The following is a 26,070-nucleotide window of genomic DNA, read 5'->3' on the forward strand; positions in this document are numbered from 1 at the left end:
AACCCAAAAATCCCCTCAATTCCTTGATTGTACTGGGGAAAGGCCATGATTTTATACTCTCTACTTAGCTGAATCCATGATTACTCCAGTCTCAGAAATCACATGCCCCAGGTATTCTATTGAAGTTTGGGCAAAAAAGCATTTTGATTTCTTACAGCACAGCTAGTTTTCAGCCAAAACTTTTAGCACTGTTTGCAGGTGTTGTGCATGTGACTCTAAATTTAGGCTATAAATCAATATATCATCAAAACAAAAAAAACTAAAACAAACTTCCTTAGATATGGCTGGAATATCTTGTTCATCAGGGCTTGAAAGGTGGCGGTGCATTGGTCAGCCCAAAGGGCTTTACTAGAAATTCAAAATGACCATGATGTGTCTGGAAAGCAGTTTTTGGTGTGTCCACTGCCTTAACTCTCAGTTGATGATAGCCAGCTCTAAGGTTTAGTTTGGACATGTACTTGGCACCATGCAACTCATCTAGTAACTCATCTATATTTGGTATGGAAAAACTGTTTTTCACAGTTAAATCATTCAATTTCCTATAGTCAATGCATAATCTCCAGGAGTTGTCCTTCTTCCTAACTAATATCACAGGAGAGGCAAAGGGACTAGTGCTATGTATAATGATCCCATTTGAAAGCATTTTAGCAACCTGTTTTTCAATTTCTGTTTTATGGGAATGGGGGTACCTGTATGGTTTGAGTTTGAAGGGTTTAGCTCCTGGTTTAAGAACAATCTGGTAATCCAGCTCCCTCTTTGGGGTAATCCTTGTGGGGTGGCAAACACTTGGGAATGTTGTTGCAGAACTTTCTCTATAGTCTCAAGAAGGCTTTCCTCTGAATCCCCTTTTAGTTCTGCCTGCATGGTTGCCCAGCTCCTTTGCTTTTCCTGTATGAAGGATCTGAGGTCCTTTCTTCTCACCAGTCCAATTGTAAGTCGTTGTACAAAGCCTTGAAGGTGTAGTAAATCTCCTCTGCTACTAAGAGCAATGCTGAGAGTATGGAAGTCGAAGGTAATAGGGCTGAATTGACATATCCTGTCCACTCCCAGGATAATATCCCATCCTCCCAACTCCATTATCTTTAGGTCAAACTGAAATTGGTACTCTTGGATTAGCCAGGTTACCTTGGGACAGATTGCCCTATTGGTTATGTCTGTCCCATCTGCTAAGGTCACAATGAAGGGATTGACTAAGTGATGTGGCAGATGCAGCAGGTTGACAACCTTATGATGAACAAAGCTATCAGAACTTCCAGCATCTACCAGAATCTTGTCTGGTAGTCCTCCCAGGTTACCTATCAACACAATGGATTTCCTCTTTATAGCTCCAGACAAAGCATTTAGGGATACCTCAGCAAGTGTCACCAACTCTACTTGTATGCTCATCTTGCTCCCCTTCTATATCCTCAAAGTCAGTTTCTTCTTCCTTATCAGCACCTATACAGTTTAGGTTCCCTGTTTTGCACTGATGGCCTACCCCAAACCTTTCTTCATATCTGTAACACAAGTTATGTTTACGCCTATATTGCATTTCCTCAGCTAAAATCTTACTGAATTATCTACGTGTGGTATCAGCCTTCTTGGAGACTGGAGCAACTGCAGGCAGCTTGTATGAGTTGTGGTGATTCTGTCCACTCACAGAGTTCCTATACATCCCAAACTTTGGTTCTACTACAATCCTGTGAGAAGGCTTAGATTGCTTTGACTGGGTGTCCAAGTAGCTTTCTTGCAGTTCAGCCACTTCAAAGGCTTTGGCTACTGTCTGTGGTTTAAACATTTTTATCATAGGTTTGATCTCCTCTTTCAAGCCACTAACAAAACTGGAAACAAAGTAGGATTCATCTAATTTTGGATTCCTGGTTAGCATTGGGGTCTTAAACTCCTCGAACTTCTCCTCATATTCTTCTACTGTACCTTTTTGTTGCAATTTATTGAATTCCTCTACTATGTCAAGGGAACCTTTTCCAGAAAATCTTTCACACAACAACTCACTGAATTTCTCCCAGGACATCCCAGGTCTTGCTAATTTCACCTCTTGGAACCAGTTATTAGCTTTTCCCTCCAAGAACATTTGAACCAACTCTACTTTCTAATTCGCAGGTACTTGATAATTCAGAAAATACTTGTGACATTTTCTCAACCATTCCCTAGGGTTACTAGAAAAAAACATAGGTAGCTCCAATCTGGCAAATTAGGTACTAACATTTTACCTCTGACCTCATGTTGGTGACCTACCAGCTCAATTGGAGTCATCAGTCTCAGATGTGGGGGCGGGGTTGGTAGAAGTGGTTTTGATGATACTCCGTCACAGTCCTGTGGTCCTTTCTCCTTCATCATTACCTTCAACAGTGCATTGAACTTTTGCTCCATCTTGCTAATTTTTTTAATTCAGATTCCCTACCAATGCCTCCAACTTGGAGTTATTGTGCTCCATTTCATCATGAATTTTTTGCTGCAACTTGTTCTATCCAGATGTCTGAATGTGGCCATGGTTTCTGCTATCTCTTGTAGTCTATTCTCTTGTTTTTTAAGCTGATCTTCCAGTGATCGATACCTAATGTTTTCCGCCACGGTAGTATCTCAATAGCCAAGGATCAGCTGTTCTGATACCAAATGTCAGGCTTGGAGATTTAGCTACCTGAGTTCTGGCCGGAATCCAAAGGAAATGAGCAGGAATTGAGACAAAGAAGAAGGGAGAGAGGGAAGAGAGCAGGAAATGAGAGAGAGAGAGGGAATAACAGAAAGGAGAGAGAAGAATATTCAATTGAAAATTTACTCAACAACCTTCAGTTACAAAAAGGGACTATTTATGCAATTATTTCTAACTGACTGCAGCTAATGGAACAACTATCTTTTAAGTCTAACAACGTAGTTTTCACCCTCTACTAACCATACTCAAAACGCACACTCCACTGAATAAAACGTCAACCTTCTTATTGTGAAGTTCCTGACATTATGTACAATAAAGGCAAACTTGACATCTTGGTAATTCAATAACTACAAACCTATTGGAAGAAGTTGGAGGAAAAAACATTATCGTTAAAGCAGTGAACGCATCTGTGGCCTCTTGTGGACTTTCTCTTGGCAAATTCTTGTGTCAAAGATACATGGATATACAAAGGCTGAAACATGGAGTGGTGAGCCAAATCCAAGATAAAAATGGAAAAAATAGAGAAGAAAGTGTAAAATACTACTAGTCCCACTAAATCAAAAATAGCAAGATTATAGGTTATGTGTTTACTTTTTTGAATTGTAAAAATTAGTATTACCATTCAAAGAAATAGAGAGGAGAAATGGATGTTGGCATGTTTGCTTGAATAGTTATATGTTTTAACTATGACAAAATGTTTGTTTTGACCTATATAAGCAAAGTCTCACTTAATACCTTTCTCATTAATTTGTTTCAAGGACTGCTGTCTCGCACCACTCTAAGTATATTGTTCAAAGAATTTTTAATTCATTAATATATATCCAAAAATTATTAGGCCATCAATTGTTAAAAGTTCAAATTTGTTATTTAGGATCCATGATGTATTCATTCTATTTACAAGGAAAATAAAATGCGACATGGAGAGAAATTTACATTTTATTTTACTTGAGAATTTTCCTTCTGTTGTTTAAAGTTTCTCTAGACTATGTCCAAACTATTCATTATCGTTTATCACTATAACATTATTATTTGATTTTGTAGTTATTAATATTATGTTTTCTATAAAAAAAATTTCCATTTGTGGAGGATCAATTGGAGTTTTCATTTGCATCAATTGAGAATAATTGTATAATTTAGGGATGCTTTTAGAAATCTTTCCTGAGATTTCTAATAGTTTTATTGCCCTCTTTTGAAGTTTTGAAATATTACTTACATCCTCTGTTAGTTATTTGGGACTCAATGCTTACCTTATCGATGGTCAAATGACTTTATTACCTTTACAACTTAAGAGATTTTACTTAATTATATAGAGAGAAATAATTGAACCAATTGTAACTAAATTTATCATAATTTGGAATGTAAAAATTTTGGAAAATTTGAATCCTATCTTTTTTCTATATTTTAGTAGGTGTTATAAATTCTTCCCCTAAAGAATATATTAAAATTTATGTTGATATATTATTTTTTCTTAGAATTTCATAAGAATAACAAGATCAATACCAAAAATACACAATTAAGGGTAAAGTGTTGAAATACATTTACAAATTAGTCTTATTAAGTTACGGGTAAAATGTAACTACACATAATTTTTTTCCTTTCCTTTCTTTTTCAAAAAAAAATGGCATTTATTTTCTTTTCATTGTCTATATAATCCAAAAAAGATGGCTTGAAATCGATTTTCTCCACTATTATTTCCTTTTTTTTCCAATAAAATCATTTGCTTTTTATTGATCTGAACATTAAACTAAGTGTTGTTATCTTTTGATTACAAACAATGGGAATTTCTTATTAATCATATGAAATAATGGACTATAAATGAAAGAAATAATTTTTAAAAAAGGACATAATTTAGCATATTTTATATTTTTCATGATAAGCAATAGATTATGGTGTTTCTTTTTGAAGAGGCCATACTTTTTGTTGTCCAATTCCTGTTCAAATCTTACAAATTCCAGTGCTAAAAGTTCACGAATTGAACCTGCAACTCTTGATTCCAAATTAACAAAGTCTCCATTCCAATTCTTTGGTTTTACTAATTTATGTTGTTCCATAGAAATGTAGCTAGCTGTTACTGTTGAATTCTACTATGCTCATGTTAGCGTTGCAATTTCCTCCAGTTATACCGACACTCTCTGACTGTGGTGTTTATTTTGCATATTTAACTATTTTTCCCTTTTGATTCTAAGTCCACTAACAAGTAAATAGTTGAGAGGCATTTGTGAATTCAAATGTTCTTCTCACCCTTGAAATTATTTGGGTTGATTTGTGCCAAGAAAATTAGTTTCAAAGGAGGTCACTGATATTTTTAAAACCTTTAAAAAGGCAGTAAAATTATCAGCAACCTCAACCTCGAGGGAAGTTTCTGAAATTATGTCCTTATAATTTATGTTAATGTTAATTCCACTAGTGGTACATTATTCTCCCACCTTGTGTAGGTTGTTGTACTTGCAAAAGCTATCGGGTTTTGTTTAGAGGTAAATATGATATTACAAAACTCGTCAGGTCCAAATTGTAAATTTGAGGGGTTGTCTTAGATTTCTTCAAATTTCTTTGGGCAGTCTAGAAAGCACCCTATTAAAAGCGTTTCCTTAGCCGCGCCTTATACGGCACAGCTGTTACTTTATTGCACGTATGATGTTTGCAAAAATTACTGAAAGAGCCTGTTATCCACTGTTGCTTGTCTTTTTGGTCTTCAGATCGTGGCACCATACTGGGTTCTTGTAACGAAATCCTCTGGACCCGAATGGCGGCAATGGGTGCATTAACTTCCGGGTTGCAGCAGCTGCAGTTGAAGACTTGTCAGCTCTTTGGAACTTCTGATCTGCATCACTTTGATAACATCCTTCCCAAGAAACGAGCTTGTGAGTTTGTTAATTAGTACCATATTCCCTTTTCCTTCTTATGGGTTTTACGATTCATGTGGAACTTTTTCAATTGTATGTAAGTTAAAGAATCTGTTAGGCAACACATTTTGAAGAGAGGGGGGCTTTGCTGTTCAACAGGAGTGAGCATCGGGTCACTTCTGCATGAAGTCAGCTGTATAATCTTCCGATAATAAATTTCAATCATTTTTTAGCCTGACTAAATCCCGAAAACCAAGAAAATTGAAGTTCATTATTGCTCATTTCAAGCTCACAACGGAAGGAGGAGAGAACTTCAATCGTGATTAATTTAGCAAATGGGAAAATGACGTGCCTCTGACCTGATAGTCCAACAGTGAAAACGAATCAAAATATTGTTCCTCTGTTTCTCATTCTTTGTCGCAGCTACTTATGTGTGTACATCCACATACAAAATGAAGTCAAACTGCTTGTAATTAAAGGATGGTGTTTGTGGCGCTGTCTTTTTTAAATTTCTTTTTGACGCATAGAATTGCACATTGAATTCTCTGCGTTGAAATAGTCCCATTATCTCAGTTGTCTTATCACTTTGTAAATATCTAGCTCTGAAGCCATTGGTGATTGAAGCAAAGGCCAATGCGAAGACTGAGAGTGCAAAAACCCGAAACAATAGATTGAGAAAAAAGGTATGCTTCTGTCTTTGGAATTACAAAATATGCGTACTTGGAAAGATATGTTCAGCCCATTGACAAGTAGGACTTTAGATATTTGTTTGTGGAGTTTGAGGAACTCATTTTCAATGAGCTTATAGTGCAAGTTTCATTTTTGATGCTATCTTAATTTGTGGAATAACTTGCTTAGTGTTCTTGCTTTTCCACTTATCTTTGCAAATAATGGTTCTTGCGTCTCTTGACCAGTTTAATGGCACAGCAACAAAACCAAGGCTATCAGTTTTCTGTTCAGATAAGCAGCTATATGCTATGGTAGTAGATGATCAGAACAAAAGGTGTTTGTTCTACGGCAGCACTCTACAGAAATCAATTCGCCAGGATCTATCTTGCACCACCATTGTCAGTGCTCCCTCTCAAATTAACACCACAATTCTCTACTCCCTTCCAAATTATGCACCAAAATTTCAGTAAACTGGACGCAATTGGAAACATATAAATAGTTGAAAAAATAGTATTCCTTTTTCATTCTTTCTTTTCAATGCTTTTAATTGGGATAAGCTGAGTTTGTCCTTGACCAAATGAGGTTTACTGTATCGAATATAGATCTGATTTTACGCAATTATTAATATCAGGAAGCAGCTCAACGTGTTGGTGAAGAGCTCGTCAAGGTGTGCATCGATCTTGACATAAATGAAATTTCATCATATGATCGCAATGGTCTTGCAAGAGGAGATAGAATGCAGGCATTTGAGATTGCCATTTCTCGTCATGGGTTCTTGCCACGATAACATTGCAATATTCAGATTAATTGTTCTTATTCACACTGGTTGTAGCAAGAAAAGGGGAGCCTGCATGTTTGTGAGTTCTCAGATTGTAAAAAGCCTCCAAAGGATCCTACATACAGTTTGATATGATGTTTATATTACCTACTGCTGTTAGCCTGTTACTGGGTATAGGTGCTTCTTTAAGTGCTTTTATGTACTCTTTTTCCAGGCAGAATGTTCTGCGATACACTTGCTGTATTCTTCTTCTTCTTCATTTTTTTTTTGGTACAAGAAGTCAAAACATGGTTATAGGCTAGGAGGTTAGATCACTTTCCATAACGCACAATAAGGAAATAACTACTAATTTCGTCCCAATACATCGACTACCAAGTTGATCTAAAACAGAAAGTTATTTGTCAGTGACAAACTGAGATGATGCAAACAAATGTATGCGTCCGGGATGTCGTTGTTGCAGTACGGAGGTGCATGATAAAAACTACTAAAGAAGCGTGATATTAGTCTATAGAAGATAATCAAACTCCTAAACTAGTTAAGAATTTTGTGTGACTTCTATCATAATGTGTGACTTCTATTCATTTGGTAAGCTAGTCTCCATCTATTTGTTTCAGATTTTGACTATGAATTAAGGTTGGATGGGGAGCAAGACCAGTTTAGTTGGTTTTCTTTTAAAGAATCTGATCCCCCTTCCAAGGTAGATGGAGCAAAGCAGAGGCCCAAGACCAAGAGAAAGATGACAAGAGAGAAAAGATTGATAGGAACTTAACTCATCTTCTATTAAGTGGATTAAGCTTTTCTTATAGATTAGTTGTACTAATCAATTACTATATCACATTTGTTGGTTTTTTGGGGTATAAACTAAGAAGCAACACCTTAGTGTTGCAAAAAAAAAAACTTATAAGAAACTTGTATTGAAATTGAAAATAAGCTTATGCTATTTATTCATCAACTCACTATTTATAGTAATAAATGAAGCAAAGTAACAAAATATCTAACTAACAATTATCCCAAAAACTCTCAAAAAAAAAAAAAAACTTGATAACATAATCTCCTACTCAACAAATCTTATCTAAAATATTTGTTAACAAACCACATGATTTTTAGTAAACAAATATCCTAACAAGAAGATTTATTTAACTACTAACTAAATTATTCTAATATCAATCGTAATCTAATAAAATATATCGAAAAAATTGATATATCTCAATACTCTTCCTTGCCACTTTTGCTGCAGATTTTGAATTGCATTCTCAAATTTTTGGATCTTGTTTCGGAGAAAACTTTTATAAGAAGCTCTACACATGATTAGCCTTGCAATGAATTTATTCTTTTGGATTTTTATGCAAGCTAAAGATTAGTCTTGCAACAAACCACTTCTTTTGTCTTCTCATGCCAAACTTCAAATAAAAGATTTTTTTTTATGTTTCCAAATAACTTTCTTATAGGTTCAAAGTGGAACACTATTCGATAAAATTTGAACTTGTACAGAAAATATGAAATTCTACATGAGTCTTCATCACCATCAAAACTTGTAGATTCAAAACAACAATATTATAATCTTGATATATATCAGGAATCAATTTGGTACCTCCTAACTTATTAATGATCTCTTGTTGAATTTTTTAGGATTTGAATTCTTGATTTCATCATGCTTTACTTCAGAATTGTCAAAATCCAACCAATTCATAATGAAACTTTCTCTTTTCATTTTAATTGGAAAAATTTATTCTCAATCAAATAATAAGCCATTATCCTTGTGAAAATGGCATCAAATGATATGTGAATATTGGTCATGGATCTCTGTCTAACTACAACTCTACGGTTTTTAATCTATGTATCCATCGATTTTTCAAATACCGGCAATACAAAATTTGTGTCGCACCACATCCCATAGCTTATTGACTACCAAATAAGTCCAAAATTTAATGGCCTAAATTTGGTGAGTTTCACCACTAAAAGTTGACACATTTGACAAAAAATACTTTCCTATCATGGTTTTGAAGTTGTAAAAAATCCTCATCGAATGCACTCACTCTCAAAAAACAACACAGGTATTAAGACATAAGCTCTGATATTACTGTGTCGGTTTTTTTGGGGCATAAATTAAGAAATAATATCTTAGTGTTGCAAAAAAAGGGCTTATAAGAGACTTGTATTGAAACTGAAAATAAGCTTATATTATTTATTTATCAACTCATTATTTATAGTGATTATATGAAACAAACTAACAAAATGTCTAACTAACAATTATCCTAAAAAATCTCAACAGAACACTTAATAACATAGTCTCCTACTCAACAAATCTTAGCTAAAATATTTATTAACAAACCATATGATTCTTAGTTAACAAATATCCTAACAACAAGATTTATTTAACTACTAATTAAATTATTCTAATATTAAACATAATCTAATAAAATCTGTCGAAAAGGTTGGCATATGTCAACAACATTGATTTGATTTTGCTTGAGATTACAAACATCATTAGTATAGGGTTGCAAACGAATCGAGCTGTTAGCTCGAGTTGAGTTCGATCAATATCGACCTCGAGTCGAACTTGATCAATTTCGAGCTCAAGTTGGCCAAGTCGAATTCGATCTCGAACTCAAACTTAAAAAATTAAGCTTGTTAACCCGGCTTGCGAGTTCGAGTGTATATATATATATATATATATTATTTTAATAGTAAAATTATATATATATCCCCAATATTTTATTATTTATTAAGAAAAAATAATTATTTATTTTTTAATTAGAATAATTTCCAGAAACTCGAGCTAACGAACTGCTCACGAGTAAAAAATTCGAGCTACATCACGAGCTAACAATTCAAGCTGCTCGTGAGCCAAAAATCGAGTTACAGCTCGCGAGCTTTATCGAGTTGAGCTCGAGTTCGTATCGAGTTGAGCTCGAGTTCGAGTTCGAACTCGAGCCTACCTATTATTAAGTTGAGTTCGGCTCGATAAGTCCAAAATTTGACTCGACTCGACTCGTTTGCAGCCCTACATTAGTACCATACTACCATGTGACACTTGTTTGTACATTTTTGTTTGTGTCGAAATGGGACTTCTGCTAACTGCTTCTATTAAAAAGTGAAGCAGGTTTAAAGACCAGAATTGGTGTGAAATAATGTGGGAATGCAAATATGTTGAGCCGCAATTCTTCAGCCGCAATCCTTGACTGTGGCAGAATTTCTTCATCCCACATCGCCTGAAGCAGAAGGAAAGCCTCCCAAATACAACTATAAATAGGGGGCTCATATGAAGGTTTCAATTGCACCACTCAAGAGAGTAATATGGGTTATTAGCTTCTTGAGTCATTTAGCTCATTCAGTTAAATATTTTAGGCTCTCTTGTTATGAGTTTAGGAATATTTTCTAAACTCTTTTATAAGTGCCTATTGGCCTAGGAACCACTTTCCTACGGTCTTTTGTATTTCTTCTTCATAGTAGAAATATTGCTCCTCCCTCGCCCGTGGACGTAGGTCAATTTGACCGAACCACGTAAATCTTCTGTGTCTTTTATTTGCTTTGTTATCTATCTTTATATGGTCGGTTTTACCGCCTAATTATTATATGACTGGTATCTACCGCCTATCTATTATATGGTCGGTTATACCGCCTACTTTGTGCTAACTTGAGTTTGTCTATTCCTGGCCCGGTCCTAACAAACTGGTATCAGAGTTGGTTATTATATTTTGCAAGACAGGTTCATCTGGTGGGGTCCGTCCATCCTGTGGGGCCCACTCATCCTGTGGGGTCCGTTTATCCGTGGGGCCAGCTCACCTTGTGGGGTCCTTTCATCCCGTGGGGCCCGCTTATCTCGTGGGGCCCGCTCACCCTGTGGGGTCCACTCACGAGACTTGCATATTTGTTTGGCCAGTTTTTTGAGACAAACTTCACGTTACAGATTTTGTGGCAACAATGACGATAACAAAGACAATTATCGAGAAATTCGACAGGAATGTCAACTTCGGAATGTGGCAGCTCAAGATGGAGGCCATTCTTGTTCAAGACGGAGTTGATCTAGCGATTCACGGAATCGAGAACAAACCAGAAGATGTAAAGGATGCGAATTTCGCCGATATGGATAAGAAGGCCAGATCCAGCATAATCTTAAATCTCTCCGATGAGGTATTGCGTGAGGTAGCAACGGAGACTTCGGCCAAGGCTATGTGGGATAAATTGAAAGCCTTGTATATGAAGAAGACAGTCGAGAATCGGCTATATTTGAAGCAGAGTTTGTACATGCTTCGGATGTTTGAAGGTACATCTATACTCTCCCATCTTGATAAATTTGATTCCATTATTATGGATTTGGGGAATATAGATTCGAAAATTGATGATGAAGATCAAGCCCTATTACTTTTATGTTCCCTTCCCCAATCTTTTAAACATTTCCGTGATACTATGATTTATGGAAAAGAAACAATTTCGTATCGCGAAATTAAATCTGCATTAAAATCTAAAGAGCAGATAGATAGGGACATTACTGGGGAAACTAGTGGGAGTCAAGCCGATGGCTTGTTTGTTCGGGGTAGATCTGAAAAGAGAAACACAGAAAATAGAAGTAGATCCAAGTCCAGACATAAAAATGTGGTGTGCAATTATTGTAAAAAGAAGGGCCATGTTATCTCTGATTGTTTTAAATTGAAAAATAAAGAAAAGCAAAAAGGAAAATTTGTTGAGAAAAATACTGAATCCGCTGAAGCTAGTATAGCAGCTGATGAGAATGATGGAACCATTTTCTGTGCAACGGAAAATAATTTTAGGTCTAACAATGAGTGGATTTTAGATTCGGGTTGTTCGTATCATATGTGTCCCAACAGGGACTGGTTTTCAACATATGAATCAGCTGAAGGTGGAGTTGTCTTAATGGGCAACAACGCTGTTTGTGAAGTTGTTGGCAAAGGCACAATCCGAATTAAAATGTACGATGGTATTGTGAGGACGCTCACAGATGTTAGACATGTTCCAGATTTGAAGAAAAATCTCATCTCTTTGGGCACTCTTGAGTCTATCGGGTGCAGGTATTCAGGTGGAGATGGAGTTCTAAAAATCACTCGAGGAGCTCTTGTTGTTATGAAGGCACACAGATCTGGTACTTTGTATATTTTGCAGGGATCTACTGTGACAGGTGCTGCTGCTGTTTCAACATCATCTTTGTTAGATACAGACATCACCAAATTATGGCATATGCGTTTGGGGCATATGAGTGAAAAAGGCTTGGGCATACTGAGCAAAAGAGGACTTCTGTGTGGACAAAGTACCGGTCCATTGGAATTCTGTGAACATTGTATTTTTGGGAAGCAGAAAAGAGTCAGCTTCAGTTCACCAGCAATTCACAAGACAAAAGGTACTCTTGATTACATTCATTCAGATCTATGGGGTCCTTCTCGTGCTCCTTCTAAAGGTGGTGCCAGGTACATGTTGACTTTCATTGATGATTATTCAAGGAAAGTTTGGGTCTATTTTCTTAAGCATAAAAATGATGTTTTCCTAACTTTCAAGCAATGAAAAGTTTTGATTGAGAAACAAGCAGGAAAACATATTAAGCGGTTGAGAACAGATAATGGCATGGAATTTTGTGGAGGTGAATTTAATGAATTCTGCAAGAATGAAGGAATTGTTCGGCATCACACCGTCAGGATGACGCCTCAACAAAATGGTGTGGCTGAACGTATGAACAGAACGCTTTTGGAGAGAGCAAGATGTATGATCTCCAATGCAGGGTTGACAAACGACTTTTGGGCAGAGGCGATCAATATGGCCTGTTACATTGTCAACCGTTCTCCTTCTGCATCTCTTGATTTCAAAACTCCTGAGGAAGTTTGGTCAGGTACTCCTGCTGATTACTCCAATTTAAAAGTTTTTGGGTGTCCAGCATACATGCATGTGAATGATGGAAAATTGGAGCCTAGGGCTAAAAAGTGCATTTTTCTTGGGTATGCTTCTGGGGTGAAAGGATACAGATTATGGTGTCCTGATCCCAAATCTCCAAAATTTGTGATCAGTAGAGATGTTACTTTTGATGAATTGTCTACGTTATCTTCCAAGAAGGAGTCTTCCAGTCCTTGTACTACTGATAGTACACAGAAGCAGGTGGAGCTTGATATTGGCAGTTCTGATCCTTCTCAGACCAAATCTTCTATTCAACAAATGCCAGTAGATGCACCTGAGTCTACTGTGGAAGATAGTTCAGAAGAAGAGAAATATTCCATAGCCAGAGATAAACAAAGGAGAGACATTCGACCACCACAAAGATATGCAAATTTAGTTGCATATGCTTTGTCTATTGCAGAAGAAACTGATGCAGTTGGTGAGCCTTCCACATATTCAGAAGCAGTTTCTTGTGATGATTCTGCAAAGTGGTTGATTGCGATGAATGAAGAAATTGAATCTCTTCATTGTAATGAAACTTGGGTTCTTGTAAAGCCGCCGTCAGCTAAGAAAATTGTCGGTTGCAAGTGGGTCTTCAAGAAGAAGGAAGGTATTCCAGAGGTTGAAGATGCAAGGTATAAAGCACGATTAGTTGCAAAGGGCTATAGTCAGGTACAAGGTGTTGATTTTAATGATGTGTTTTCACCTGTTGTTAAACATAGCTCTATTCGTGTTTTGCTTGCTTTAGTTGCCATGTATGATTTGGAGTTAGAGCAGCTTGATGTTAAGACAGCTTTCTTACATGGCGAACTTGAAGAACAAATTTATATGAAACAACCCCAGGGTTTTGAAATTGAATGTAAGGAAGACCATGTTTGCTTATTGAAGAAATCCTTATATGGATTGAAGCAGTCTCCAAGACAATGGTATAAAAGGTTTGATTCCTTTATGTTGGGTCATGGTTATTTGAGGAGCATGTATGATAGTTGTGTTTACTTCCGGAAGTTAAACGATGGTTCTTTCATTTATTTGATGCTTTATGTTGATGACATGCTCATTGCTGCCAAGAATTTGTCAGAAATTCACACTTTGAAACTGCAGTTAAATAGTGAATTTGAAATGAAAGATTTGGGAGCAGCTAAGAAAATTCTTGGCATGGATATCAAGCGAGATCGAGGAGTAGGGAAGTTGTTATTGACCCAGAAAAATTACCTTGAGAAAGTTTTGGAGCGTTTTGGCATGAAAGATGCTAAACCAGTATCTACTCCTCTTGCTAGCCATTTTCGGCTATCTGCTGCTCAATCACCAAAATCAGATGAAGAGGAAGATTATATGGCACGGGTTCCTTATTCCAGTGCAGTCGACAGTGTTATGTATGCAATGGTTTGTACTCGTCCAGATATTGCACAAGCAGTCAGTGTTGTTAGCAGATATATGTCTTGCCCTGGTAAAGCACATTGGCAAGCTGTGAAGTGGATTCTCAGATACTTGCGAGGTACTTCAAATGCATGTTTGGAGTTTGGAAGAAATAATAACACTTTGGTTGGTTTTGTAGACTCAGACTACGCTGGGGATCTTGACAGGAGAAGATCACTTTCAGGCTATGTATTTTGCATTGGCGGTTGTGCTGTTAGTTGGAAAGCTACTCTACAACCTGTCGTAACTTTGTCTACTACTGAAGCAGAATATATGGCTGTGACCGAGGCAATCAAAGAAGCTTTGTGGTTGAAGAGTTTATTTAGCGAGCTAAGTCTATATCAAGGTGTTACTGATATTCACTGTGATAGTCAAAGTGCCATACACTTGACTAAAGATCAGATGTATCATGAGAGGACGAAACATATTGATGTGAAGTATCACTTCATTCGGGATATCATTGCTGAGGGAAAAGTCCTTATTCAGAAAATCAATACTAAGGACAATCCAGCCGATATGTTTACGAAACCTCTTCCAGTTTACAAGTTCAAGCAGTGCTTGGATTTGGTTGGTGTTCATTGTTGGTGATTTAAGCCCATTGGGGTTTATGTGGAGAAGGTGGAGCAGTTTTACTATTATCGATGGTGGGATTCAAAATTATGCCAAGGTGGAGATTTGTTGAGTCGCAATTCTTCAGCCGCAATCCTTGACTGTGGCAGAATTTCCTCATCCCACATCGCCTGAAGCAGAAGGAAAGCCTCCCAAATACAACTATAAATAGGGGGCTCATATGAAGGTTTCAATTGCACCACTCAAGAGAGTAATATGGGCTATTAGATTCTTGAGTCATTTAGCCCATTCAGTTAAATATTTTAGGCTCTCTTGTTATGAGTTTAGGAATATTTTCTAAACTCTTTTATAAGTGCCTATTGGTCTAGGAACCACTTTTCTACGATCTTTTGTATTTTTTCTTCATAGTAGAAATATTGCTCCTCCCTCGCCCGTGGACGTAGGTCAATTTGACCGAACCACGTAAATCTTCTGTGTCTTTTATTTGCTTTGTTATCTGTCTTTATATGGTCGGTTTTACCGCCTAATTATTATATGGCTGGTATCTACCGCCTATCTATTATATGGTCGGTTATACCACCTACTTTGTGCTAACTTGAGTTTGTCTATTCCTGACCCGGTCCTAACAAAATAAACTAATTCACGGGTTATGATAGAGAACATAAAAGCTAATTGGCAGTTTATATGCTAAACTGAATTCGAACTGCAAAAAAAGAAAAAAAAAAAGACATCTGCTGCGTTTGGTCAAAATTTGCTTAACGATCAAGGAAGTATGGGACGGTAAAGAAGAAAACAAAATAGCTTTGGATTGAAAATTCTAGCGTTTAATACTAACAATGGCACTGGCTTGTATCTACTTTTATGCGTACCCTAAAGACTTCTACTCTTATACAAGAGCGGCAAAAGACCTCTACTCTTATATTAAAAAAACAGGACTCTCAAAGGCAGCTTTTCGATGACAAGCACATGAGAAGTAGATTTCCTTGAGCAGCCTCTGGATTGTGCTTGTGGTGGTGCTGGTGCTTTTGACATTCTGGGCTACAATGGTGATGGACTAGGCGATGTTGAAGAATATATTATACTGGAAAGAAATTCACAAAATATGGGTGCAGAACTCCTCAAGGGTGTAAATATTATATTTATATCACCCCTGCTCTTACAATATAATTTCTTCTTCCCTATGCTTTCATACATTGACTACTTAACAAATGTAGATATATTTGCTTATAAAACTTCGATCAGTAGTTTACTTCTTCCCGCACATTCATCAATGTTTTATGATCACCAGCCTCAAATGGTTATATGAGTTAAACTTTCTAAAATATTTAACACCAGCACAACTATGCATTGAAATGATAATATATTCGAGAGTCTTGGAAGGTGCAACCTAGCCCAATTATTACTACTGATCAGCAAGCTCAACAGTCAAGACTTCTTCCATTCTTTTGTTCCTAGATAATTTTTACCTACTTTCCTTCAATGACCTCTCACACCAATCATTCCTCCCTTCATCATCTCACCATTAATCTCTCAAATTCTTCCAATAAAGTTCAGTTTTGTGCCTAAACCATATGCGCAGGTTTGATTTCTTAATCTAAAATAGTTTTTGTTTTTATTATTTCTGCAATTTACTAATGTTCTAGGTTAAGATTTTAAATCCAATATTGTATTTGCTTTGATTTTGCAGTTCTTATACTTTCAAAGGCAAGTACTTACTTTCTTCATCTTTTTCTTTTATTTTCTTTCTTTTGATTTCTTTTTCTTTTTCTCCAACCTTATTCTTCGCATTTTTAGCCGCAGCTTGAGTCATGCCATCTTTTCTTTATCTCTCTCTCTCTCTCTCTCTCTATTTTTTCCTTTTTCAGTCTTATCAGCATTGTTTACCATAGCATTTGGTTGAACAATTAGTAGCAATTTTTTTTTTCTTGAAGAAGTTTGTTTTCCAATTTCGTGGACAATATTCAATGAGATTGTTACATAGTCATATTGCGGCTTTGACTTGGGGTGGCTCCCACGAATATTAACTGATGTGTGTGATTGTCCCTAAGCTTTTGGCTTAGTATGTCAGCACTATTGTACAAGTTATCTCTGTACCAGTTTTGGCTTTCTTTCTGCCTTATGTCTACTGGTGGATGCTGCATTTTTTCTTATCTAAAAGGATTTTTTTCCTTATATTTCGTTTTGTGATTTTATGTATTATATTTGCATTAGGGCAGTGGGGAAGAAATATACTTTGTCTCAGGCTTGTCACATTCATATACTTTGTTCAAGAAATCAAAATTTGTTAATTGGCTAAAAGGCTAGATCACTTCTCTGAGCACTGAATGAAGAAATATCGATTGAATTTTGTTGCTGATGCAAACGATTAATATGTACAGTTTTTGTAGAAACACCCCATCAACAACTAACCAAACAGCGCATATATGTGTGCCTCTCGGGGTGTCATTGCTGCAAAACGGAGGTAACATGAACAAAACTAGTAAGGAATTTTAGATTAGGCCGAAGGAAATCATCGAACTCCTAAGTTGGTCAAGAATGTGGTGTCTTCTATCATAATAAAGAGACAGAAGTAAGCCAATCTAGTGGTATTTTCAATTTCTTTCTGGTAAAATAGTGACTGCTGATTAATTTGACTTTCTGAATAGGTTTGTTCCAATTGTTCTCATCTTACGAGATTTTCATTTGGTGAAGTTATCTTGATATATTAGTTTTTAGAGTTTGCCATCAATTTAAGGTTGGATGGAAGGAGCAAAACCAGTTAAGTTGGAGCATCATGCTCCCACACATTTTGATCGGTTGACGAAACTGGCATGCTTAGGAAGAACATGAGCAACATATATACTTAGTCATATATTGAATGATAATGATGCTTGGCAAATGCTTATTTCAGAGAGTAAAGCAGGTTAAAAGAGAAGATGTTTGACATCCCACAAGTATTTCTAGTGACTTTCATATGTAGTTCAGCTCAAAATCATTTCACTGGTCAAGCATAGTACTAATGTAGCTTAATATCTTATTTACACATTGAGTTTGATTGTAGTTTAAGCCTTTCAATATTCCCTTAACTACTGATGAATATTGTTTCTGATCAATTCTCATTTTATTTCCTGCCAACTTCCAAGTACCCTTGTCCTTGACCTGTATAGCAGAATAGATTGTTACTACTGCTACCCTTACCCTCCTCACCTTTAACATAACTCCAAATTGCAGAATAGCAGCAAGGTACTGGAAATGGAACAAATTCTTCACACGAAAGGAGGGGAAGATGAGGAAAGCTATGCTAAAAATTCAACATTTCAAGTAAGTGACACATATCAGAGGAAAGCTATGCTATATATAATTCTGTGACTGATCTCTAAATGAGTTTCTACCCTTCAGAGATTAGTGTTTATGAATGTCATCCATGCACTCAATCGGAGCATTCAGGAGTTTTGTCAAGCCAACCTAGCAGAGGCAGAGTGCATAATTCAGGAGTTTTGTCAACCATGCACTCAATCGGGACCTTTGAACGAGGACTTAGAAACCCTTGCATGTGAATACATATTCTTGCAGCACATAATCTTTGAATTTCTGCCATCCCACTACATGCTTTGCTTTTGCTTTCCCAATGACTGTTACTGCTATCTTCAACATCTAGCTTCCATCATCAAATCTTCTCTTCTTCTTAACCAAATTACATTTCCAGAAGATAGATAAAGAAAAAAAAAATCGAAACACTACAGAACCATAACACTTTCAGTTTTTCTACATGATGTTTGAGAAGCCTCCATCAATGCTAGTGCAAATTAATGAGCAAAATAACTATAATTGATGACCATCTTCATCTGCGAAACTTGCCTGCCGAGTGACAGTAATTTCTTCCTTTTGACATTCTCACAAAAACGACAGGGAACCATGTTGTTCTTTTTCCAACGAGATGATGTCTGCTTCCTAAATAGATTCAGGAAAAAAACACCACCATGTTAGCCACGTTGAACCATCAAAACTTATGAAGAATGTATTACAAAAATTTCTAAAGAGCAAAAATTAAGCAGAATTACATCGATTAAGCCATGAAAAACGCATACTAAATTCACAGCATAGCTTTTGTATGTGATTGATTTGAAGTTAAGGCAACAGCAACAGAAACATTGTAGGCCTTCAAATTTAATCCACTGAGACTACATACCTCTTCATTTACTCTGTCACATATTGCTTTCTAGAAGATTGATCTTCACTCCTTAAGAGAACAATTGTCTACCACATCACCATCCATACATTTTTGCTTGAAAATCACTGCTTTTTACATGTTCCAGCATAGCCCATGAGACATTTGTCTAAAATGCTAAAATAGATATTTCTATAAATATTTTATCATGAGCAAGTCCTTATGCAAGTAGGATGGAAAAATCACCAATCTACTAGATAACCAAAAATGAAAGGCTAAAAAACAGAGCATTAACAAACCCAGAAGGAAGTAATGGTAGCAAAAGTCAATCGAATTTGGATAAATTGTCCTTGTGATTCTTCCTGAAAATAAAGTAATGACTAACTGTTAGCACAGTTGTATCATGAGTCTCTCTTGTTCTTGAGTGGAAAGGTATAACCTGTAGTCCAATTTACAAAGGCCTTGCAAGATCTGGCGGGAACCTTTGAACGAGAATGTAGAAATTTTTGCCGCCGCAATTGCAGCAGCAAAACTTTGAACTGATTCCATCCAAATGAATGACTGACACTGCAATCGCATGCTTCGTTTATGTCATCCAAACGATCACCAATGCTGTCTACAATGTCTAACTTCTTTCCATCAAATCTTGTCACCTCTGAAACTAAAGTATTAGCCCGTCCAGTTTTCTTCAAGCAAGTCTTGTACCTTGATAGCTCTCCAGTACCAGCTACCATGCTCTTCTCCAACTCTTCTCAATCCATACTACTTTCTACAAGCGTGGCACAAGCCACTCTGTTTTCAGCATGCTACAAGGAGAAAAGGTTCAATATTTGATTTATTTTGTTAAATACTTCCAGAAAATAGATTAAAAAAAACAAAAAAGAAAAGCCATTGAAACAGGCCAATAGACATGCAGTCAACATTTTTTACCTTCATTTCCACATTCTGAGCAATATATGGCATTCTGGTGGGAAAAATCACAGATAACTACCTTCCATCTTCAAAATCTGACTGATAAGCGAAAATAACTCCTCCCTCTTGACATTCTCATAAGAACAACATGGGAACGTTGGTGTTCTTTGTCCAAAAAAACATGTACTCTGCTTCCTAAACAAATTCTGGAAAAAAAATAACAATATTACATCACAGTTCTGCTTCAGTTATGACATTAAGTAGAAATATGAGCCATAGAAAGGTTTGGTCAGGTAACTCGTGCAACAATTTATCACTCAAAATCCTAAAGAGCAAAAATCAAGTTATATTCCATTGATTAAGCCATAAAGAACACTTACTAGCGCAGATACCAACCTGCATTTAGGCACAATTCCATGTCTCAAACATACTTGCAAACTTGGACCAATTCCCTTGTACTACAAGTAAGTTGGGTGGAGAAATTTCCAAACCACATACCTCCTCATCTTTCTTCAAAAATGATTGGAAACCACAGCCTTAGATGCTTTAGATGTTGCAGTTGGAGAATGTGAAAAGTGCAATAAGATGCTTTAGAGGTTCCAGGCTGACTTTGCCTTAAGCACACTTTCGAGCCTTTCGCAATGTTTTCGGCACTATCACTGCTTGCTGCTTCACTGACACTTGTGGCCTACAACGCCATAATATTATCAATCCAATTCACAAAATAGAAAAGTAGCTAGTATCTGAATTTTAAAAATTTTAAAGGATGATAAGAATTTATAGTTTGAGCAGCAGCCTAGTTCCTCTGCAAACAATTTCAACTTGATCGACATTGAGCTAATTTTATGGCAATCATAATGCAGAGGCTTACAGAGAGATAACAGTGAATATTAAGAACATATCCATCTATTAAATGCCAGCGGTAAAAACAAAAATTGTAATGTTCTTCCCAAATTGCTGTTTCATTGGTTTTAATGTTGTTTGGAAATATCAGTAACAAAAAAAAAAAAAAAAAAAAAGAACATACCATGTTTACGCTTGCAATGTTAGTGAATTTTGTGGGCAAACAGTCAGCAAGTTCATATATAGTAGTATATTTTACCATGTTTATTCATCCTTTTGATGGTTCAAAAAGGCAGATGAAATCCACAATTTTTGTTGTCTTTCAAATTGCTCATAACTCTACTTTGTTAATGACAAGAATTAGTTTATAAATTGAAAGAGAGAGTAATCTTCTCCAAAAGAAGTAGAGGAATAGATATTTACAGAGAAAAAGAGTGTGGGACAAATACGGATAGAATAAGATGGTGAAGAACAGCAATATCCAATAATGAGAAGCAATTAATCAAAAGTTTGCAGTGAAATTTATTGCACACACCTCACTAGTCGATCACACTAGTGTACTATGAAACTTAACATGCACCAAATTAAATAATATAATAAAAGAAAAATCATGATTCAATCATTAAAACAACCAAGAATTTAAGGCAAGTAAATTTAAATAAGTGCTATAAAAACAAGTAAAATTTCGAGGACTCACAACATCAACAAAGATTCAGCACCTGCACTTGTTTTTATAGGAAATGGCAATGGAATAGTAACCAACTACAAACTAAAAACTAAGACAAAAGATGGAACAAAATAGATTAAACACAAACACAGCTAAAGAAACACAGGACAAAATAGAAGGAAAAAAAGAGAGAAGAACACACGCACCATCAAGAACAGCAAGCAGCAGCAAAAAGGAGGAAACTTAAGATGAAATGAGAAAATGCAGAAGAAAAGAGAACATGCACAAGGTAAATGCAGACAATAACTACATTTTCAAAAAAGAGCAACAAAGAATCAACACCTGCACCTATTTTTATAGGAGATGGCAATGCAATAGTAACTAACTTAAAACTAAAAATCAAGACAAAAGGTGGAACAAAATCAGTTAAAGAAACACAGGACAAAATAGAAGGAAAAAAGGAGAGAAGAACACACGACTTTTAATCAATTTTAAGCTCTGGAATATTAGAGATCTTGGGCCACTCGGAGCCGCTTTGAGGAGTGCATCTTTCGGTTAATAGAGGACAATCACGAATTTCCAGACGTCTTAATTTGAGGCGTTCCATGGCAGCCGTGGAGGGTAAATATTCAAGCTTTGGGCACCATGATAGGATTAGGTCTTCAAGAGACACGAGGTTCCCAAGCCAATCTGGTAAGGCTTCGATTGCTCCGAAGTGTTTTAGAGATAGTGATGTGATGGTAGTCAAGTCTTGAAGCTGATGTGGCAGAGATTTCGTGTCAAACATCCCACCTAAAGACACGTGTCGGAGTGATGATGAAGATGCTAATCCAGCCCAATCAAATTCGATTACAGAGTCATCTGAGAAGGGACCAATGTACACTTCCCTTAAGCTGGTAAGATAGCCAAATCCACTAGGCATCTCAGTAATCAAGTTGGAACACCCGTATAATGAGAAGCACTCGAGAGAAGGGAATCGTCGCAAATCAAGGGGAAAGGAGACCAGACTGCGGCAATCGAACAATTTCAGCTTTCGGAGAGACGTACAGGACTCGAACATCTCCACTGGTAATCTTGTTAATGCATCGCAATCATCGACAGTAAATTGCTTAAGAGACTTAAGGAGGCTTTTCTGTCCAAATGAATTTTTAGGATTTGGATATCCAAATGAATCAATTCTCGGGCAACCCCGTATCTTCAAGTGCTCTAAAGCTTGAAATTGATAGAGATCATCTGGCAACTCCCGTAAATTCTCACATAAAGTGACTTCCAATCTCTTAAGACATGCGGCGCAACTCATTCCTCTAAATGTTGTTATATTTTTGGCAATCATCAATTTTACATGCTGAAGAGTTGGAAAAAGACAGAGTCGCTCAAGCATGTCAGTGGGTAGACTGTCACAGCCATTAATTCTCAAGCTGCTCTCTGGTCGTTTCACTATTTTTAGAGACTTGATGCTTTGACGACCCCTTAATTCAAGGGACGAGAGATTGGCTATATTGCTCAAAACCTTTTCTGCCAGCAAAACATGGCAATTTTTTTTAATGTTCAATACATCAAGACTTGGGAAACGACTTGGAGTTGGAATGGTGGTCAGCTGGGGGCAGTCACTAATAGATAACTTTTCAAGCACGGGAAACACGTCAGCGGTTGACCTCATTTCGTGTGCGTCCTTCCACTCTTCCAAATTTTTCATGCTTTCAAGAGAGAGAATTTTAAGGGCTGGAAAGAATGTTTGTCTGCTAATAGTGCTACTGTAGAATGAAAGCCCAATGCATGTTGTGTTTTCCAATCTAGTCAAATAGAGGCGCTTGAGGAATGGCAGCTGTCCTAGTGCAGGGAGTTCTCTGCATCTTGTGCAATCCTCCACACGCAACTCCGCCAGTGATGTCAATGTCAAATTCATGAACCATTGTGGAAACTGATCACCCATGAACTTCAAAATTTGTAACTCTTTTAAATTTGGGTGAGGTTGGAGGCCTTCCAAAACATCTTCATCACAATTATTACTTTCCCGATCCCTATTGCCCCACTCAAATACCAGCCGATACATATTTGGCTTTTTAGATAGGTTCGCCAGTTCAGCATCATCTTTGCCATTTACTAATTCAAGATTTCTGATCTCCAAGGAGCCTTTAAGATCTTCCAAGGTTCCAAGCTCTTGGATACCACGACCTTTCTTTTGACGACCTATGCTAAAGAACTCTAGCGTTTGAAGACAAGTCAATCGTCCAATCCTGGATGGCATTTGGATTTCGCGTCCAGTATCATAATAGTGAAGATGTCTCAAGCTAATCAAATTGCTCATCTTCTTTGGAAAACCTTTTTCAAGCGCGTCAATTCTTAGTGTTTGCAAACTATAAAGTTTGCAAAGAGATTCTGGCAAAGTTGTAACCCAAGAACCTGAAATGTCGAGTAAGTGTAAATGTATTAGTTTGCCAATGGAGGTCGGCAACTCTTTGACATCTGCTCCAAACAATTTTAGGACATGCAAGTATTTGAGCTTTGATAACATATCATCAGCTATGCCACCCTCCAGAAATAATGTGCGAAGTGATGCTGATGATTTTTCATTGATTCTTTCGGGTGAGTATACCGCAAGGTAACGGTCCTGATTGCTGCTGTTACGATTCAAAATTGATTTTGCAAAATCGTGCACAAGATCATGCATTTTATACCATGTTCTCCACTCCTCTTTAACTTCTTCCAATAAGGAAGTTTGCAGCAAAGTTCTCAGATACTCATATCCTATTTTCTCCATCGTTCTTTCATTTTGGGAATCCGGTTGAAGAAAGCCTTCAGCCATCCAATGCTCAACTAGTAGATCTTGTTCCAATTTAGTATCTTGATCAAAAATTGAGCAATATGCAAAACATTTCTTAACCGGTGCAGGTGACAGATGATCGAAACTCACCTTAATTATTTGCTCAATCCCACCTTGATCTCCATTCAAGAGACTCTCCTCCAAAATAGATAGCCACTCCTCTTTTCTCTTTTTAGATAACAAACCTCCGATTAACTTTGCTGCCAGAGGTAGACCATCACATCTTCTTAAAACTTGCTCCCTTATGTCTTCCAATTCTTTTGGTACTTCTTCCGCCACATTTGCCCATTTTTTCATGATAGACCAGCAGTCATCATTGCATAGCCTTCCTATCTCATGGCGAGTAAAATTGATCGGCGGATGTCTAGACAGAATAGTTGCCACTTCTTGCAGACGAGTGGTAACAAGACACCAGCTCCCTTTCTTAGCATTGAGTCCCGCCAAAGTGCTGAAAAAGTCATCCAACAATACTTCTTGATCATTCCACAAATCATCAAGAACAAGGAAATATCTTTTTTCCTTGAGTTCATGCTGAATTTTTTGAACTATTACCTCCCTACGATCCCCTTCAACCTTTCCTCCTATTAACGATTCTAGAATCATTTTGAAGACCACCTCAATTCTATCTACTTTTTCAGCCACACAAACCCACATTGTTTGGTCAAAATGCCCAACAATTTGCTCATTTTTGTAAATGGCTTTAGCTAGAGTTGTTTTGCCTAAACCACCCATGCCAGTTATGGGAATAACTGAAATAACACTTTCAGTTTCGGTCAACAACTTCTTAACTATTTCTGATTCATCCTCGTCTCTTCCTAGGACATCTCTTCGAACAATAGTAGAGTCGGTCTGTCGGCTTGTTGTGGCTCCAGCTGCTATAGTAGCGAATGCTACTTCAACTTGGTGCTTGTAGGCCAGTCCCAAACCTTCGGCATCCCGATGGATCCTTTGAAGGTTCGTGTTGATCTCCCTGATCATTGAACCCAACCTCCAACGAAAACCAATTTTATTAAAGAATGAAAAGCAGAAGAATACCTTCTTTTTCGTGAGTTGATTTTGATACTTCACCTTCCGACGAAGATTTTCATAGTTGAGCTCGTCCAGCACATTGTCAGCTTTGAAAACCTCTTCTTCCAGCTGCTTGAGCCACTTTTGTACCCCAACAAGCTTCGGATCATGGCTATGCATTTCCTCATCAGCACCGGCCAAGAAGCCTCGGATCATTTCAGCAGAATCGTTGAGTCTCTCCAGCTCCGTTGGGAATTCACGAACCAGATTAACATGATCAGCGGCAAGGGAAACAACCGTCTGCAACCCAACCTGAATAGTAGCACTAACAGCAGCATCAGCCATTTTTTCTCGCTTGGGATTGGAATTAGGATGAAAGTGTTCTGCAATGGTGATGAGGGGATGCTTTCTGCGATGAGACAAGGAAGGATATGGTTCAACTTTGGCAACTAAGGGCAGCAAAATGTGTGGAGGCTAACACTTGCGGGAATGAAAATTTTCCACACAACTTTTTACACTTCCAAGTATTTCCACTTTTTGCAATTTGCCCCCCGGCTTCACGTTAAATTCTGTAGTGTAATCGGATAATTCAAGACAAGTGTGGAAAGTAAAGCATATGACAAAGAAGGCAGCACGTTGCAACCTGATATATACGGACCAAGAAGGGAATATTTCTACAAAAGCAAGTGGTGACCTATAACCGGGGTTTGGAAATGTTGCGTACTGCAGAAGCTGGAAATGTGTTGGAGTGTCACGAAATTAATATAAATATAAAGGGCCTAAGAATAAAACACCGAAAAGGAAGCGTAAGCAGTACTAAACACAGCCATGCTTGGCTTTGAAACAACATATGGTCATTAATG

The 26,070-nt window shown here is 37.1% G+C and overlaps 2 protein-coding genes and 1 long non-coding RNA gene across 12 annotated transcripts; 2 read left to right on the plus strand and 1 right to left on the minus strand.

Moving 5' to 3' along the window:
- The first annotated feature begins 4,833 nt into the window (after nucleotides 1–4,833).
- On the plus strand, nucleotides 4,834–7,183 carry LOC113689199 (uncharacterized). Of its 3 annotated transcripts, XM_072073726.1 has the most exons (5): nucleotides 4,834–5,124; nucleotides 5,347–5,511; nucleotides 6,067–6,176; nucleotides 6,408–6,560; nucleotides 6,794–7,183. In XM_072073726.1, the coding sequence occupies exons 2-5, from the start codon at nucleotides 5,394–5,396 to the stop codon at nucleotides 6,947–6,949; spliced, it is 537 nt and encodes a 178-aa protein (XP_071929827.1). In that variant the 5' UTR covers nucleotides 4,834–5,124; nucleotides 5,347–5,393; the 3' UTR covers nucleotides 6,950–7,183. The 3 variants fall into 3 exon arrangements, with proteins under 3 accessions (XP_071929827.1, XP_071929802.1, XP_027062821.1); XM_072073701.1 differs by lacking the exon at nucleotides 4,834–5,124 and having other exon boundaries at nucleotides 5,162–5,511; XM_027207020.2 differs by lacking the exon at nucleotides 4,834–5,124 and having other exon boundaries at nucleotides 5,167–5,511; nucleotides 6,094–6,176.
- A 10,787-nt stretch (nucleotides 7,184–17,970) lies between these two features.
- LOC140035016 (uncharacterized) lies at nucleotides 17,971–18,390 on the plus strand. Its single transcript, XR_011838932.1, has 2 exons — nucleotides 17,971–18,106; nucleotides 18,185–18,390. It is a non-coding gene; the product is annotated as an uncharacterized lncRNA (long non-coding RNA).
- LOC113689705 (disease resistance protein RGA2-like) lies at nucleotides 18,073–25,816 on the minus strand. 8 transcript variants are annotated; one of them, XM_072074149.1, is made up of 7 exons: nucleotides 21,852–25,816; nucleotides 20,364–20,553; nucleotides 19,884–20,071; nucleotides 19,393–19,759; nucleotides 19,253–19,315; nucleotides 18,975–19,081; nucleotides 18,073–18,736 (listed from the first exon to the last, which is right to left on the minus strand). In XM_072074149.1, exon 1 carries the CDS (start codon nucleotides 25,550–25,552, stop codon nucleotides 21,857–21,859), a length of 3,696 nt encoding a protein of 1,231 aa, XP_071930250.1. In that variant the 5' UTR covers nucleotides 25,553–25,816; the 3' UTR covers nucleotides 18,073–18,736; nucleotides 18,975–19,081; nucleotides 19,253–19,315; nucleotides 19,393–19,759; nucleotides 19,884–20,071; nucleotides 20,364–20,553; nucleotides 21,852–21,856. The 8 variants fall into 8 exon arrangements, with proteins under 8 accessions (XP_071930250.1, XP_071930220.1, XP_071930192.1 ...); XM_072074119.1 differs by having other exon boundaries at nucleotides 18,975–19,315; nucleotides 20,262–20,553; nucleotides 21,855–25,816; XM_072074091.1 differs by having other exon boundaries at nucleotides 18,975–19,315; nucleotides 20,262–20,553.
- Between the last annotated feature and the right edge of the window lie 254 nt (nucleotides 25,817–26,070).

This window comes from Coffea arabica, chromosome 1c (genome assembly GCF_036785885.1).
Source record: "Coffea arabica cultivar ET-39 chromosome 1c, Coffea Arabica ET-39 HiFi, whole genome shotgun sequence".
Lineage (NCBI taxonomy): Eukaryota > Viridiplantae > Streptophyta > Magnoliopsida > Gentianales > Rubiaceae > Coffea > Coffea arabica.

Coding starts and splice junctions, on each gene's coding strand:
- LOC113689199 (XM_072073726.1), top strand. CDS start 5,394: ATGGCGGCAATGGGTGCATTAACTTCCGGGTTGCAGCAGCTGCAGTTG. Junction 5,512..6,066: donor CCTTCCCAAGAAACGAGCTT/GTGAGTTTGTTA, acceptor CCATTATCTCAG/TTGTCTTATCACTTTGTAAA. Junction 6,561..6,793: donor ATCTATCTTGCACCACCATT/GTCAGTGCTCCC, acceptor TATTAATATCAG/GAAGCAGCTCAACGTGTTGG.
- LOC113689705 (XM_072074119.1), bottom strand. CDS start 25,552: ATGGCTGATGCTGCTGTTAGTGCTACTATTCAGGTTGGGTTGCAGACG.